The following is a 16,215-nucleotide window of genomic DNA, read 5'->3' as shown; positions in this document are numbered from 1 at the left end:
ATGATACGATGAACGAGCGCAAAATCGTCGTCATCGTATCATCGCTGCAGCCTCCGACATTTCCATAATGCCGGGGGAGCGACAGGTACGATGTAGTTCCTCGTTCCTGCGGCCGCGCACATCGCTGTGTGTGAAGCCGCAGGAGCGAGGAACTTCACCTTACCTGCCTCCCGGCTGCAATGAGAAGGACGGAGGTGGGCGGGATGTTTACATCCTGCTCATCTCCGCCCCTCCGCTTCAATTGGCCGCCTGCCGTGTGACGTCACTGTGACGCCGCACGACCCGCCCCCTAAGGAAGGAGGCGGATCGCCGGCCAGAGGGACGTCGCACGGCAGGTATGTGCGTGTAAAGCAACGTGCAAAGCCCGCCTTAGTCTACTTTAAACGGTCTGATATTCGTGTACTGTATATTCGTATATATTTGCAGCTCCCATGAAACAAACTCGTCAATAATAATTTTTATTTCTATAGCACCAACATATTCCCGCAGCACTTTACAATTCAGATCCTTGCAAAGATTCTTGTCATGTTTGGTATGGCACCCAAATGCTTCCGCTATTAGGGAAGAGACAGCATTCTCAATTAATATGTTATCTATCACTTACAGAATATAAAGATATTCTGTAGAAAATGCTCCTCAGACTTTACATTGCTGGTTGCACGCCTGGACATTACCTTCCGTATCTGGCTGAGCCACACCATAAGTGCCCCTTCACATCTGGCAATCATTGCTTTGTCCGACACTGCGGCCCTTATACCTTCATAGGACTGCATCGTAGCAAAGTCGATGGATGTAATGGTATCGAGCGTCACCGCTCCCTCCATGGTTGTTTTCACTCCTAATTAAAGAAAATGGATCTGTGAACCAATCATTTCTTAACATTAAAAAAAAATCTCTTGTTATACTTCTCCTGCTTTACGCCTGCTACATTTACCACTTCAATTACCTCATCTCTGTCAGGATCGTAGTCCTTTCCACCCCCAACCCAAAAGGGAACTAGTGATGAACAAGCACTTAGTACTCGCATCAAGCAGGTCAGACACTCAGATGGGCCAGACTCGATTACTGAGTATAAAGGAAATCAACAGGGAACTCTAGCATTTTGATGACTCTTCCAGAAAAATGCTCATGTTTCCTATTGACTTCCATTATACACGGTAATCAAATCAGGCCAGTCCACGTATCCGACCTGCAAGTTTCGAGCACCGAGCATCTTAGTACTCAGTCATCACTAGTGGGAACTTATCTTCCACACTTGGCTTATTCCCATAGATGATGACAAGATAGGATGGCAGTATCTATAGGCTCCCTGTGATCAAGCAGCTTCTATCCCTCTACCCCTTGTGAGATGGCAGCTGGACGTGTAGTCCATGGGAGGTATGGATCCCAGAAATGGTGTCCTCTGTTATGTAGGCCCGGGTGCAAGCTCTAGTACATTTAGTATTAAAAGCGTTCTTGGGGTGCGTGAGGGCCAGGTTTTACAAGCAGCCGGTGAGATGGGCAGATCTGGTTGCTCACATACCCCCATCCATGGATGTGGTACATGTGTTAAAATGGAGACTGTTTGTCTCATACATGCTGTGTGTCTGTAGAGGTTGCTACACCTCCAGTGAGACACCTGTGTAAGGGAAACGTGTCTTATCCTGAGCGGACGAACCTGCAACTAATCGGCCTATTTATATTATGTCGGAGAAAGGCTTTATTCATGTTTTCTCGTGGAGCGGTTTATGGCACCTGAAATAAAGCAGCCGGAAATGTAAATGAAAACCGTTCCTGTGGCTACCTCAATAGGCAGCAGAGTGAGTAGCATGGTCACAACCTGTAAGGGCGCTATCTAGCCTGTCCGCCTTTTTTTCCAGGACATTAACGACCTCTAACTCAAAATATTTAATTTTTTTCATTCCTGACTCACAATCTTTCCAAAGCTACTACAACCTGTTCACTGTCCCGAAGGACGGACCAGACAGACCTATTCTGGACCTCAAATGTTCAACAGTTTGTGTGTGCTTGAAAATGTCCCATAGGATCACTTTGATCCATTATCAATAGAGCCAAGAGGGTTTCTCTTCAGTGAACATCTATGACAAATTATCACCACATTTTCTTTGTCAGGACACATCAGCGATTCTTTCCCTACAATGTCCTGTTTTTCTGCTTTCATGTCTCTGGACTCCCTGGAGATTTTTGTTGGATTCACAAGTCATGGCTCGCACCATCCAGGAGCATATTTACTGGGTGTGATATTTACTATACATGTAGATCGAGTTGCTTTCTCCATTTCAATCTGATGCATCTGGTTGTGAGATCATGTTTACTTTACTTCCGCATGAAGGTTCCATGTAAAATGTCTCATTTTTTTAGGCCGTTCTTTGTGCCTGTGTCACATTATACTTTTTTGTTTCTTCCATTCAGGTTTCTGTCTAAAGGCCCCGTCACACTAAGCAACATCGCTAGCAACATCGCTGCTAACGAACAACTTTTGTGACGTAGCAGTGATGTTGCTAGTGATGTCGCTGTGTGTGACATCCAGCAACAACCCGGCCCCTGCTGTGAGGTCGTTGGTTGTTGCTGAATGTCCTGGGCCATTTTTTAGTTGTTGCTCTCCCGCTGTGAAGCACAGATCGCTGTGTGCGACAGCGAGACAGCAACAACTAAATGTGCAGGCAGCAGGAGCCGGCTTCTGCGGAGGCTGGTAACCACAGCAAACATCGGGTAACCAAGAAGCCCTGTCCTTGGTTACCCGATATTTACCTTTGTTACCAGCCTCCGCCGCTCTCACTGTCAGTGTTGGCTCCTGCTCTGTGCACATGTAGCTGCAGGACACATCGGGTTAATTAATCCGATGTGTACTGTAGCTAGGAGAGCAGGGAGCCAGCGCTAAGCATTGTGCGCTGCTCCCTGCTCTGTGCACATGTAGCTGCAGCACACATCGGGTAATTAACCCGATGTGTGCTGTAACTAGGAGAGCAGGGAACCAGCGCTCAGTGTGCGCTGCTCCCTGCACGTGTAGCTCCGTGCGCTGGTAACCAAGGTAAATATCGGGTTGGTTACCCGATATTTACCTTAGTTACCAAGCGCAGCATCTTCCACGCGGCGCTGGGGGCTGGTCACTGGTTGCTGGTGAGCTCACCAGCAACTCGTGTAGCGACGCTCCAGCGATCCCTGCCAGGTCAGGTTGCTGGTGGGATCGCTGGAGCGTCGCAGTGTGACATTCCACCAGCAGCCTCCTAGCAACTTACCAGCGATCCCTATCGTTGTTGGGATCACTGGTAAGTTGCTTAGTGTGACTGGACCTTAAGTTGATTGAGATTTTTGTTGAGAGCCTCCAGCAACTATTTAATTCCTTTTCTTGAGAGGTAGTGCTCAGTTTGGGGTGGGATTAATCTGGAAAAGTTGAGTCATCTCTACACCTCTTTTCCACTAGTTCCCCTTCTTCAGGACTACCCACTTGTAGTCTAGACCATAAACTCTCAGGAGTGAACTGTCAAGATTCTCTACTCTTCATGCTTCACCTTACACAGTCATCATCTTCAGGATGGACAACAAGGAGACGGTTTTTCTCAATGCAAGAGCAGTGGAGTGAATAGAGTGATCTCTTCTGGCTTTCCTGCCCTGTCCCCTATTGTCAGCGTTGGGGTTCTGTTGATGCACATCTACATACACCATTGTAATCACAGAGTCAAAACCTGGGTACCCGCTCCTGATACTGTGATCATTCACACTGGAAACGCAGGTCACTACGTGGGGAGAACTTTCTATCTGCTATTTCACACAAAACCTAATCACCAGAAACATAATGTATAATATGTGGAGATACCCTTGCGTCTCACATGGGATATAACTAGAAGTGGGAAAAAAAAAATCTGTGGTGCATTTCCCCACAGATGATTTAAACTGAAATTCATGGTGAAAATCCACAATCCTAAAGCTATATACTATGTGCTTAAAGTCAACGCCACATGTCAATATCTGTGCGGTTTGCACACATATGGTTGAGACTTGGTAAACTCCATCCTCGATACGGGACACTGTGAAACACTGGATTTTCGACCATGAACATTTTCTTAGTTTTCCCTTTATACAGTTCCTTGCTTTAGGATTCGGTCATATTTTGGGTTTTCAAGAAAACTGCACAGGCCTCATGGTATTTTACGTATAATGCCCAGTGAATAATATACCTTATTTATCCTCCAAAGTGTCTATCACTGAGGTACATGATAAAGCTATTTTCTGTAACGCCTATGACTGGCACGGCTGCTATCCGTCGTCATACTCACTTTGCTGTCCTGTGCCTGACCAGCTTGCTGAGCTTTCTTATGCAACTCTCCCAGCTGTGCTGCATCGCCTGTTGCTGGTGAGTCTCCTCCTGGCTATAGGGAGACACGGCCAGACTCTGCAGGAATTTGTATTCCGTCTCCTGCAGAGTGTTTATTCTCCAGCCTCTCTCCTTCCAGCACTCCGTATATCAGGCAGCTTCTTCCTCCACACAGGTGCCTGATCGTAAGTAAGGTCTTTCTGTATCCTACTCAGGGCGCTGTCTCTTTGGGGGTCTCATTTTCATTTCTCCTGTTTTTGCCCTGGCTTGTCTCCAATTTATACTGACCTCTCCTGGCTTGCCTCCTGTTTGTCCTGTCCTCACCTAGGTTTCCTGTACTTGTGAGGTTTGTTGTTGGACTATCTGACCATGTCTCTGGGCTTTGCCTTGTACATCTGCACCATGACCCTCCAGTTGCTTCAGGCCCGGGAACTGACCTGGAGTAGCCCCTGGTAACTACCTGCGGCTCAAGTCTATCCTCATCATCAGGTCCTACTGAAAATCAGGTATCCGCTTAGTCAAGCCCCTCCATGGTAAGCCTGGCCCGTAGTGCAGTGGGTCCACAGCCATGAACCATCACATCTTCAAAATGTAAAATTAAGCAAATCTGTTGATGACTAACTCAGAAAAGTATTGCAGCTCCCAAACATATATCACACTATAGATATCACCTGGTTACTCTTAAATCAAATGGTCTTACAGGAATGAGAAATGTTAGCAAATTAGATAATACATTAAAATAAAAAACATATAAAAAGCTTATGATAGAACTCACCTAATAAACAGGCCAAGTACTGATGAATAGTCTCTTTAAATTGCTGTATCTCGCGGTCTCCGTGCCAGGTCTGCTTTAACGGTCCCCATTTGTCTAAAGCGTCCATAGCCGGCAGAAATACCTTGCGTAGTAAATCACTAACTTCAGAGAACAATCCTTCTGTGAGGTCAAGCACTGAGAAGTGCAGCTCCTAGACGTACAATATGTAATGTGAAGACGTAATACAAAGTTATAACAGATGATTTGTATCAAGAAACTCTCAAAGTCAGATGATAAATGCTAAAACTGACAACATGAAACGGGCATCCAAACAAGGCCCTCAAATAGGTAAGATGATGGGTTTTACAACAGATTTGGGGGAGGTAAGCTGTGACAGTATTGTGTCAAACTACCGCGATAAGTTGTACACCAACTGTTTTCTTGCACTTTCCTTAATAATTCTGAAACTCCTTTAGATATAAGGATTGTGGTTAGAATGAATGTTTCCTGGCACAAAATACTGATGTACAGAATGCCTGCATAGCAAACTGCAAGCGTACCATGTCATGTGATACATTCTCCACATTTTACTATATTTTCAGCAATTCACAATTTTATGCCTCTTTTGACAAAAGAAAAGTCTCTCCAATGGTATGTAATTCAGGACAAGGCAGTATTATACTAGTACTTTGAGCTATGAACCTTTTCAGAATAAGAATAAGAGTAATTGACCTCCTGAGACTAAAGGGCCATTTACACGCTGCGACATCGCTAGCGATATATCGTCGGGGTCACGGTGTTTGTGACGCACATCCGGTGTCGTTAGTGACATCGCAGCGTGTAACACCTATTAAATGATCGCAAAAGAGGCAAAAATCGTTGGTCTGTGATACGTCGTTCTTTTACCAAAAATCGTTGTCTGGTCAGTAGCGATGTTGTTCCTCGTTCCTGAGGCAGCACACATCGCTATGTGTGACACCGCAGGAACGAGGAACATCTCCTTACCTGCGTCCACCGGCAATGCGGAAGGAAGGAGGTGGGCGGGATGTTACGTCCCGCTGATCTCCGCCCCTCCTCTGCTATTGGACGGCCGCTTAGTGACGCCACAGTGACGTCGCTATGACGCAGAATACACCTCCCCCTTGAAGGAGGGATTGTTCGGCGGTAACACAGCGACGTTGCTGCAAAGGTATGTGCGCGTGATGCTGCCGTAGTGATAATAGTAGTGATACGGCAGCGATCACCAAATGTCGCACGAACGACGGGGGTGGGTGCTATCGCGCACAACATCGCTAGCTATCACTGGTGATGTCGCAGCGTGTAAAGCACCCTTTAGGCCTCGGTTCTACTTGCGTTTTACATGGGCGAGTGCAATCCGATACAACATCAGATTGCACTTGCAACAGTGTAAAATTATGGGGCAGTGTCCATCTGCAATACTTTTCTTTTGCCATATCATCATGAGAAAAGAATTGCAGCATTATTTATTTACACTTTGTGCAGAATTACTAGGCAAGTTGTATTTTAGAGGATTCTCTTTATTATTGATCAACAACTACCGTATTTTTCGGACTATAAGACGCACCCTGGTTTTAGAGGAGGAAAATAGGAAAATAGAATTTTAAGCAAAGAATGTGGTCATGACACACTTATGGGGCGAGGATCTGCTGCTGACACTGTTATGGGGGTAATGTCCCCAAATTCTCTACTAAGGTACCCCATCCTGGTAATGATCCTCCTGCCTTTTATATATATATATATATATATATATATATATATATATATATATATATATATATATATATATATGTCCCTCATCCTGTTATAGCCCCATCTTGCTATATACTGCCATCCTGGTATGTGCTCCCATCCTGCTATATACCTCATCCTGGTATATGGCCGCATCATGCTATATATCCCATCCTGGCATATGGCCGCATCCTGTCCTGCTATATACCCCATCCTGGCATATGGCCGCATCCTGCTATATACCCCCATCCTGTTATGTGCTCCCATCCTGCTATATACCTCCATCCTGCTATGTACACAATCATCCTGCTATATATGCCATCAACCTGCTATATACGCCATCATCCTGCTATATGCCATCATCCTGCTCATATACCCCCATTCTGCTCATAATATACCCCCATCCTGCTCATATACCGCCATCCTGCTCATAATATAGCCCCATCCTGCTATATGTCCTGCATCCTGTGGCACACAAAAAAAAAAATATACGTTTATACTCACCTTTCCTCGCTCCACGCAGCATCGCTCCTCCTCCTGTCTGTGCCGGCAGCGCTGTGTGGAGCCGGCCACGATCCCTGCAGCATCGCGATGTCCTCCTGTCTGTGCCGGCGGCGCGGCTGTGTGGAGACTAGCGGTGCTCACAGTGATGACGTCATCGCTGAGCGCACGTGTCTACATGCAGCCGCGCTGCCGGCACAGACAGGAGGACATCGCGATGCTGCAGGGAAGTGACCGGTGAGTGTACTGATTCATTGCCCCCCGCGCTGATGATGATGCGCGGGGGCAGTGAATACAGCCTCACATGATCACTGCAGGCTGTAGTTGCCAGGGGTGATCATGCGGCCGGCTGTTTAGTAAGCGCGTATACCCCGCCCATCTGTCAGCACTGGCTTCAGCGCTGAGAGATGGGCGGGAGGATGGGCGTGCATATGTAAGGAGCGTGGCCACATGGTCACTGCAGGCGCTACTGCAGCCTGCTGATGCCCCCTATGACCCGCTCCACCCTCATTCCCCGCGGCCCTACATTCATAGTATCATAGTTTTTAAGGTTGAAGGGAGACTCTAAGTCCATCTAGTTCAACCCGTAGCCTAACATGTTGATCCAGAGGAAGGCAAAAAAAACCCAATGTGGCAAACAAGTTCCAATGGGGAAAAAATTTCCTTCCTGACTCCACATCCGGCAATCAGACTAGTTCCCTGGATCAATACCCTGTCATAAAATCTAATATACATAACTGGTAATATTAAATTTTTCAAGAAAGGCGTCCAGGCTCTGCTTAAATGTTAGTAGTGAATCACTCATTACAACATCATACGGCAGAGAGCTCCATAGTCTCACTGCTCGTACAGTAAAGAATCCTCGTCTGTGATTATGATTAAACCTTCTTTCCTCAAGACGTAGCGGATGCCCCCGTGTTCCAGTCGCAGGCCTAGGTGTAAAAAGATCTTTGGAAAGGTCTCTGTACTGTCCCCTCATATATTTATACATTGTGATTAGATCCCCTCTAAGCCTTCGTTTTTCCAAACTAAATAACCCCAAGTTTAATAACCTCTCTTGGTATTGCAGCCCCCCCATTCCTCTAATAATCTTGGTGGCTCTTCTCTGCACCCTCTCCAGTTCAGCTATGTCCTTCTTATATATCGGTGAGCAGAATTGTACACAGTATATAAGTGCGGTCGCACTAGTGACTTGTACAGAGGTAGAACTATATTTTTTTCATGAACACTTATACCTCTTTTAATACATCCCATTATTTTATTAGCCCTGGCAGCAGCTGCCTGACACTGGCCACTAAAGTGAAGTTTACCATCCCCCCATACACCCAAGTCTTTTTCTGTGTCTGTTTTACCCAGTGTTCTACAATTAAGTACATAATCATAAATGTTATTTCCTCTACCCAAGTGCATGACCTTACATTTATCTACATTAAACTTCAATTGCCACTTCTCAGCCCAATCCTCCAATTTACATAAATCTCCCTGTAATATAAAATTATCCTCCTCTGTATTGATTACCCTGCAGAGTTTAGTATCATCTGCAAATATTGAAATTCTACTCCGCATGCCCCCAACAAGGTCATTTATAAATATGTTGAAAAGAAGCGGGCCCAATACTGACCCCTGTGGTACCCCACTATGAACTGAGACCCAGTCCGAGTACGTACCATTAATAACCACCCTTTGTTTCCTATCACTGAGCCAGTTTTTAACCCAGTTACACATATTTTCCCCTATCCCCATTATTCTCATTTTATGTACCAACCTTTTGTGTGGCACCGTATCAAAAGCTTTTGAAAAGTCCATATACACAACATCCACTGCATTTCCCTGCTCCAGGCTTGCACTTACCTCTTCATAGAAGCTGATCAGTGTGACAGGATCGATCCCTCATAAACCCATGTTGATGCTCTGTCATAAGGTTATTTTTCTTGAGATACTCCAGTATAGCATCTCTCAAGAAACCCTCAAGGATTTTACCAACCGTAGAGGTTAAACTTACCGGCCTATAATTTCCCGGCTCAGTTTTTTTCCCCTTTTTGAATATTGGCACCACATTTGCTATGCGCCAGTCCTGCGGTACCGACCCTGTTATTAAGGAATCTGAGAAGATTAAAAATAATGGTCTATCTATCACAGAACTCAATTCCTGTAGTACTCTGGGGTGTAGCCATCCGGGCCCGGAGATTTGTCAACCTTAGTGATTTCGAGGCGGCGGCGTACTTCCTGCTGGGTTAAGCAGGTAATATTCAAGGGTGAATTTATGGTATCACTGGTCATGTCATCTGCCATGGCATTTTCTTGTATAAAAACCGTAGAAAAAAGTCATTCAGCAGGTTGGCTTTACCCTCATCCCCTTCCACCATTTCACCAAGACTATTTTTAAGGGGGCCAACACTATCGCTTTTCAGTTTTTTACTGTTTATGTAGTTAAAGAATATTTTAGGATTATTTTTAGTTTCTCTCGCAATGAGTCTCTCTGTCTCAAACTTAGCTAACTTAATTTGCTTTTTACATATTTTATTTAATTTTCTATAATTATATAATGCCTCATCACTACCTACCCTCTTTAATTCTTTTAAGGCTTTCTGTTTTTCTTTTATTGCTTCCCTTACAGCTCTATTTAGCCATAGGGGTTTCCTCCTATTTCTAGCATGTTTGTTCCCATAGGGTATATTTTCTGCACAAGCCCTATTCAGGATGCTCATAAAAGTCTCCCATTTGCTTTGTGTACTTTTATTACTTAGTACATCATCCCAGTTTATTGCACTAAGATCATCTCTCAACCGTTTAAAATTTGCTTTCCTGAAGTTTAGTGTCCTTGTAGCCCCTCTACTATACATCTTACTAAAGAATACATGAAAACTTATTATTTTGTGATCATTATTCCCCAAGTAACCCCCAACTTGTATATTTGATATGCGGTCTGGCCTATTGGTTAGTACAAGGTCTAGTAGTGCTCCCCCTCTTGTGGGGTCCTGTACCATTTGTGAAAGGTAATTATCTTTCATTGTTATCAAAAATCTATTTCCTTTGCTGGAACTGCAAGTTTCTGTTCCCCAATTTATATCAGGATAGTTAAAGTCCCCCATAATAATTACCTCTCCGAGACTCGTTGCTTTATCAATTTGCTTTATGAGGAGATTCTCTACCTCTTCCATAATATTCGGCGTCTTATAACACACCCCTATCAGTATTTTATTATTCATTCTCCCTCCCCCTTATCTCCACCCATAGGGACTCTACATTCTCAGTACCCTCACATATGTTGTCACGCAGGATGGGTTTTAAGGATGATTTTACATATAGACACACACCTCCTCCTCGCTTATTTGTATTGTCATTCCTGAATAGGCTATAACCCTGTAAATTAACAGCCCAGTCATAGCTCTCATCCAGCCATGTCTCTGATATCCCCACTATATCATAATTTTCTTCCAACAATATTAATTCTAATTCCTCCACCTTATTTGTGAGGCTTCGGGCATTAGTGTACATGCACGTTACGTATGACTCTGTACCTGTATTCCTGCTTACTGTATTGACTGTCCTAACCCTTCCCCCCGTACCACCCCCAATTTCATTACTTGTGCCCTGGTCACTATCTGCACTACATTTCCCTTCTATAAAGTGAATACCCTCGCCCCCCATTCCTAGTTTAAACACTCCTCCAACCTTCTAGCCATTTTCTGCCCCAGCAGAGCTGCACCCTCCCTATTAAGATGCAGCCCATCCCTAGCATAGAATCTGTAGCCAACTGAAAAGTCGGCCCAATTCTCCAGGAACCCAAAACCCTCTTTCCTACACCAATTCCTGAGCCACCTGTTAACCTCCCTGATCTCTCTTTGCCTCTCTGGTGTGGCTCGTGACACAGGTAGTATTTCCGAAAATACCACCTTTGAGGTCCATGCTTTAAGCTCACAACCTAATTCCCTGAAATCATCTTTAAGGACCTTCCACCTACCTCTAACTTTGTCATTTGTGCCAATGTGTACAATGACCGCTGGGTCCTCCCCAGCCCCTCTCAGTAATCTGTCAACCCGATCAGCGATGTGCCGAACTCGAGCGCCAGGAAGACAACACACTGTTCGGCGATCCCTGTCTTTGTGACAGATTGCCCTATCTGTCCCCCTAATAATTGAGTCCCCCACTACCAGTACCTGTCTTGCCTGCCCTGCACTCCTATTCCCCCCCTTACTGGAGCAGACACTCCTCTGGCCTCTCTCCTCTGGTGTTGTTCAGACCATAACACACACCCCCCACTTTCCCCCAACATTTGGGGGGGGAAAGTGCGTCTTATAGTCTGAAAAATACGGTATGTTCTCAATGAACCCAAGACTCAAATATCAAAGCTTAATATTTTTGGCAGTTGGAGTGGGGTTTTTTGGATTTGGCTATCTTAGGAGGATATCTGTTTGTGCAGGTAACTATTACTGTGCAGAATTATTAGGCAACTTAATAAAAACCAAATATATTCCCATCTCCCTTGCTTATTTTCACCAGGTAAACCAATATAACTGCACAAAATTTAGAAAAAACAAAACCCAAATAAATGAGTGCCCAATATCGCCCCCTTTCTTTCTGATGACACTCAGCAGCCGACCATCCATAGACTCTGTCATTGCTTGATCTGTTTACGCTCAACATTGCGTGCAGCAGCCACCACAGCCTCCAGACACTGTTCCCAGAGGTGGACTGTTTTCCCTCCCTGTAGATCTCACATTTTATGAGGGACCACAGGTTCTCTATAGGGTTCAGATCAGGGGAACAAGGGGGCCCTGTCATTATTTTTCATCTTTTAGACCTTTACTGGCCAGCCACGCTGTGGAGTAGTTGGATGCATGTGATGGAGCATTGTCCTGCATGAAAATCATGTTTTTTTTGAACGATAGTGACTTTTTCCTGTACCACTACTTGAAGAAGTTGTCTTCCAGAAACTGGCAGTAGGTCTGGGAGTTGAGCTTCACTCCATCCTCAACCCGAAAAGGTCCCACAAGTTGATCTTTGATGATCCCAGCCCATACCAGTCCCCACCTCCCCCTTGCTGGGTCTGAGTCGGAGTGGAGCTCTTTGCCCTTTACTGATCCAGCCTCTGGCCCATCCATCTGCCCATCAAGAGTCACTCTCATTTCATCAGTCCATAAAATCTGTGAAAAATCAGTATTAACATATTTCTTGGCGCAGTCTTGACGTTTTATCTTATGTTTCCTGTTCAGAGGTGGTGGTTTTTCAGCCTTCCTTACCTTGGCCATGTCCCTGAGTATGGCACACCTTGTGCTTTTTGATACTCCAGTAACGTTGCAGCTCTGAAATATGGACAAACTGGTGGCAAATGGCATCTTGGCAGCTTCACGCTTGATTTTCCTCAATTCATGGGCAGTTATTTTGCGCCTTTTTTGCCCAAGACGCTTCTTGCGACCCTGTTGGCTATTTGCCATGAAACGCTTGATTGTTCAGTGATCACGCTTCAAAAGTTTGGCAATTTCAAGACTGCTGCATCCATCTGCAAGACATCTCACAATAGTAGGATTTTTGTGTACTCACAGTAAAATCTCTTTCTCTGAGTCTTCATTGGGGGACACAGGACCATGGGTTATGCTGCTGTCACTAGGAGGCTGACACTAAGTAAACATAAAAAGTTAGCTCCTCCCTAGCAGTATACACCCCGAGCCGGAGGCGGGCTCAGATCAGTTTGGTGCACAAGCAGTAGGAGGAGTATCAGAATCACCATACATAAAACAAAGTTATAACTAAAATAATGCAGCCGTGCGAACAAGAGGTCTATGAACATAAGACCGCTGAAAATGGCAGGCAAATGCAATTAAACAGCCAAAAAACGAAGCAGGGTGGGTGCTGTGTCCCCCAATGAAGACTCAGAGAAAGAGATTTTACGGTGAGTACACAAAAATCCTACTTTCTCTATCGTTTCATTGGGGGACACAGGACCACGGGACGTCCAAAAGCAGTCCCTGGGTGGGAATACAGAAGCACCGCAGATAGGAAGAAAACAACGACCTCCCTCGGCGGGCTTGTACTATAATTAAATGCTGTCACCCTATTACAGGTGTGCAACTGCTGCCTGCAAGACCTTTCTCCCAAAACTAGCATCTGCCGATGCTTGGGTGTGAACATGGTAGAACCTAGTAAAGGTATGCAGGCTGGACAAGGTGGCGGCCTTGCAGACCTGGTCGGCCGACGCCTGATGCCTAATCGCCCAAGAGGCTCCCACTGCTCGGGTAGAGTGCACCCTTACCCCCCGCGGCGGAGACTTGTCCCTAATCCGATAGGCCTCAGATATGGCAGAACGGATCCATCTGGCAATTGTGGCTTTGGATGCCGATTCACCCCTCTTGGGACCAGAAGGAAGGACAAACAGACCATCCGCCTTACGGAACGGCGCGGTTCTGGAGACATAAATTCTAAGGGCGCACACCAGGTCCAGGGTGTGCAAGGACCTTTCCAAGCTGTGAGAGGGGCCAGGACAGAAGGACGGAAGGACAATTTCTTCGTTTAGATGGAACGGGGAGACCACCTTTGGGAGAAAGGAGGGATCTGGCCGGAGAACCGCTTTGTCCTGGTGAAAAATCAAAAAGGGGGCACGACAAGAGAGAGCTGCCAGCTCTGACATCCTTCGAATAGAAGTGATGGCAACGAGGAACACCACCTTCCAAGACAGGTGAGAAAGGGAAGAATCCCGCAAGGGCTCGAAGGGGGGACCCTGAAGCGACCCTAGGACTAGATTAAGGTCCCACGGTTCTAGAGGCCGACGATATGGCGGGGCCAGGTGGGCCACTCCCTGGATGAAGGTCTTAACCTGTGGACGAGAGGCCAGTGGCTTCTGAAACAGGATTAACAAAGCCGATACCTGGCCCTTTAGTGTTGCGAGCGAGAGACCCGCATCTAGGCCTGACTGCAAGAATGCCAATAGGGAAGGAAGGGAGAAGGCGAGAGAAGAAATGCTGTGCTCTTCACACTACCTGAAGAAGACCTTCCACGTGTGGTAGTATATTATTGATGAAGATGGCTTCCTGGCCCTAATCATTGTCTGTATCACTCTTGAAGAAAAACCAGCCTGAGCTAGAACCCAGGATTCAATGGCCAGGCCGTCAAATTTAGGACCTTTGAGTTCTGATGGAAAAGAGGTCCCTGCTGCAGGAGATCTGGACGGTCTGGAAGACGCCACGGAGCGTCTGCGAGGAGCTGAGTGAGTTCCGCGAACCATGCTCGCCTGGGCCAGTCCGGAGCCACTAGGATGACTGGTATTCCTTCTGCCTTGATCTTCTTGAGGACCCTCGGGATCAGAGGGAGCGGAGGGAAGATGTACGGGAGACTGAACTGGCTCCATGACAGGGTGAGGGCGTCGACTCCTAAAGCCAAGCGGTCGCGGCACCGCGCTACAAATTGCGGTACCTGACAGTTGAACCGGGAGGCCATTAGGTCCACATCCGGAACTCCCCATCTGTCGCAGATTTGGTTGAAGACTTCCCGGTTGAGGGACCATTCTCCGGAGGCGAGGCCTTCCCTGCTGAGGAAGTCCGCCGCCCAATTGTCCACGCCTGGGATGTGCACCGCTGAGATCAGGGAGTGATGACACTCGGCCCAGTGCAAAATCTTCCTGACTTCTCGCATCGCCCCGACAATTCTTGTGCTGCCTTGGTGGTTGATGTACGCCACCGCCGTCCCATTGTCCGACTGGATCCTGACCGGGCAACCCTGTACTAGGTGCCGAAACTGCTGCAATGACCTTCCTGACGCGAGGTTGCGTTGATTGATCCACCAACGGAGGGAGTGGCGGGTCTCCGGCGAAAGATGAAACCTGCGGTCCAGAGAAAAGGGAGATCTGTCCCACTTCTTCAGCAAGGCCAGCTGGAGGGGCCGGAGGTGGAACTGTGCAAAGGGTACCGCTTCCATCGCCGCCACCATACGACCGAGGACTCGCATGCCGAACCTGATGGAAACTTGGCGCTGACGCCGGAGAGCGCGGAGGCCTCGTTGCAGGGAGGACATCTTCTCCTGTGTGAGGAAAACTCGCCCTTAGGTGGTATCGAATACCATGCCTAAAAAGGTGATCCGTCGGGCCGGGGTCAGAGAGGACTTCTTCCGATTGATCAGCCACCCTAACCGTGAAAGGGTGTCGATCGTGACCTGAACCCCAAGACGACAGTCTTCGAAAGAAGAACCTTTGATCAACATATCGTCCAAGTACGGGATGACCATAACACCCCTGGAATGTAGGACGGACATGGCAGCCGCCATGATCTTCGTAAAGACTCTGGGGGCGGATGCGAGGCCGAAAGGAAGAGCCGTGAACTGGAAGTGATCTTCCGCTATCGCAAAGCGAAGGAACTGTTGGTGAGAGGTGGCTATAGGGACGTGAAGATAGGCGTCTTGAATATCCAGCGATGCCAGGAATTCGCCGACCTCCATGGACGTGATCACGGACCGGAGTGACTCCATTCGAAACGGCCTCACCGACCTGTTTAGAAGCTTTAGGTCGAGGACAGGGCGGACAGAACCGTCCTTCTTGGGGACCACGAAAAGGTTGGAATAAAACCCCTTGAAACGTTCTGCGGGAGGGACTGGTACCACGACTCCGGCTTGAAGGAGGGAGTCTATGGAGTGAAAGAACGCGCGAGCCCGCGCGGGAGACTCGGGAGGGCGAGATAGGAAAAAACGTCTCAGTGGCTTTGACTCGAATTCTATTTTGTAGCCTGAGGTGATGATCTCTCTGACCCAGGCATCAGCGGTCAGGGGGATCCACACATGCTGGAAACGAGACAGACGCCCTCCCACGAGTCTGGCGCTGTTGCGCACCGACCGCGAGTCACTTGGAGGAGCGTCGGCAGTAACCGGAAGAGGATTTCGTGGACTGGCGGGGATGTGAACGCCAGGCGGG

The 16,215-nt window shown here is 47.1% G+C and overlaps 1 protein-coding gene across 1 annotated transcript in view; it reads right to left on the bottom strand.

The window, feature by feature from the left end:
- The window catches only part of DNAH8 (dynein axonemal heavy chain 8), a 593,387-nt gene that overhangs the window by 495,960 nt on the left and 81,212 nt on the right, over window positions 1–16,215 (bottom strand). Inside the window, exons 6-7 of the mRNA XM_075338922.1 lie at window positions 5,091–5,280; window positions 675–838 (exon numbers count right to left, since the gene is read on the bottom strand). Coding sequence (XP_075195037.1) covers window positions 675–838; window positions 5,091–5,280 — 354 coding nt within the window. The remainder of the gene's footprint in view (window positions 1–674; window positions 839–5,090; window positions 5,281–16,215) is intronic.

Source organism: Anomaloglossus baeobatrachus, chromosome 3 (assembly GCF_048569485.1).
Source record: "Anomaloglossus baeobatrachus isolate aAnoBae1 chromosome 3, aAnoBae1.hap1, whole genome shotgun sequence".
NCBI classification, from domain to species: Eukaryota; Metazoa; Chordata; class Amphibia; order Anura; family Aromobatidae; genus Anomaloglossus; species Anomaloglossus baeobatrachus.
Note: the sequence above shows the minus strand (reverse complement) of the source record. Positions and strands in the feature narration are given on the sequence as shown.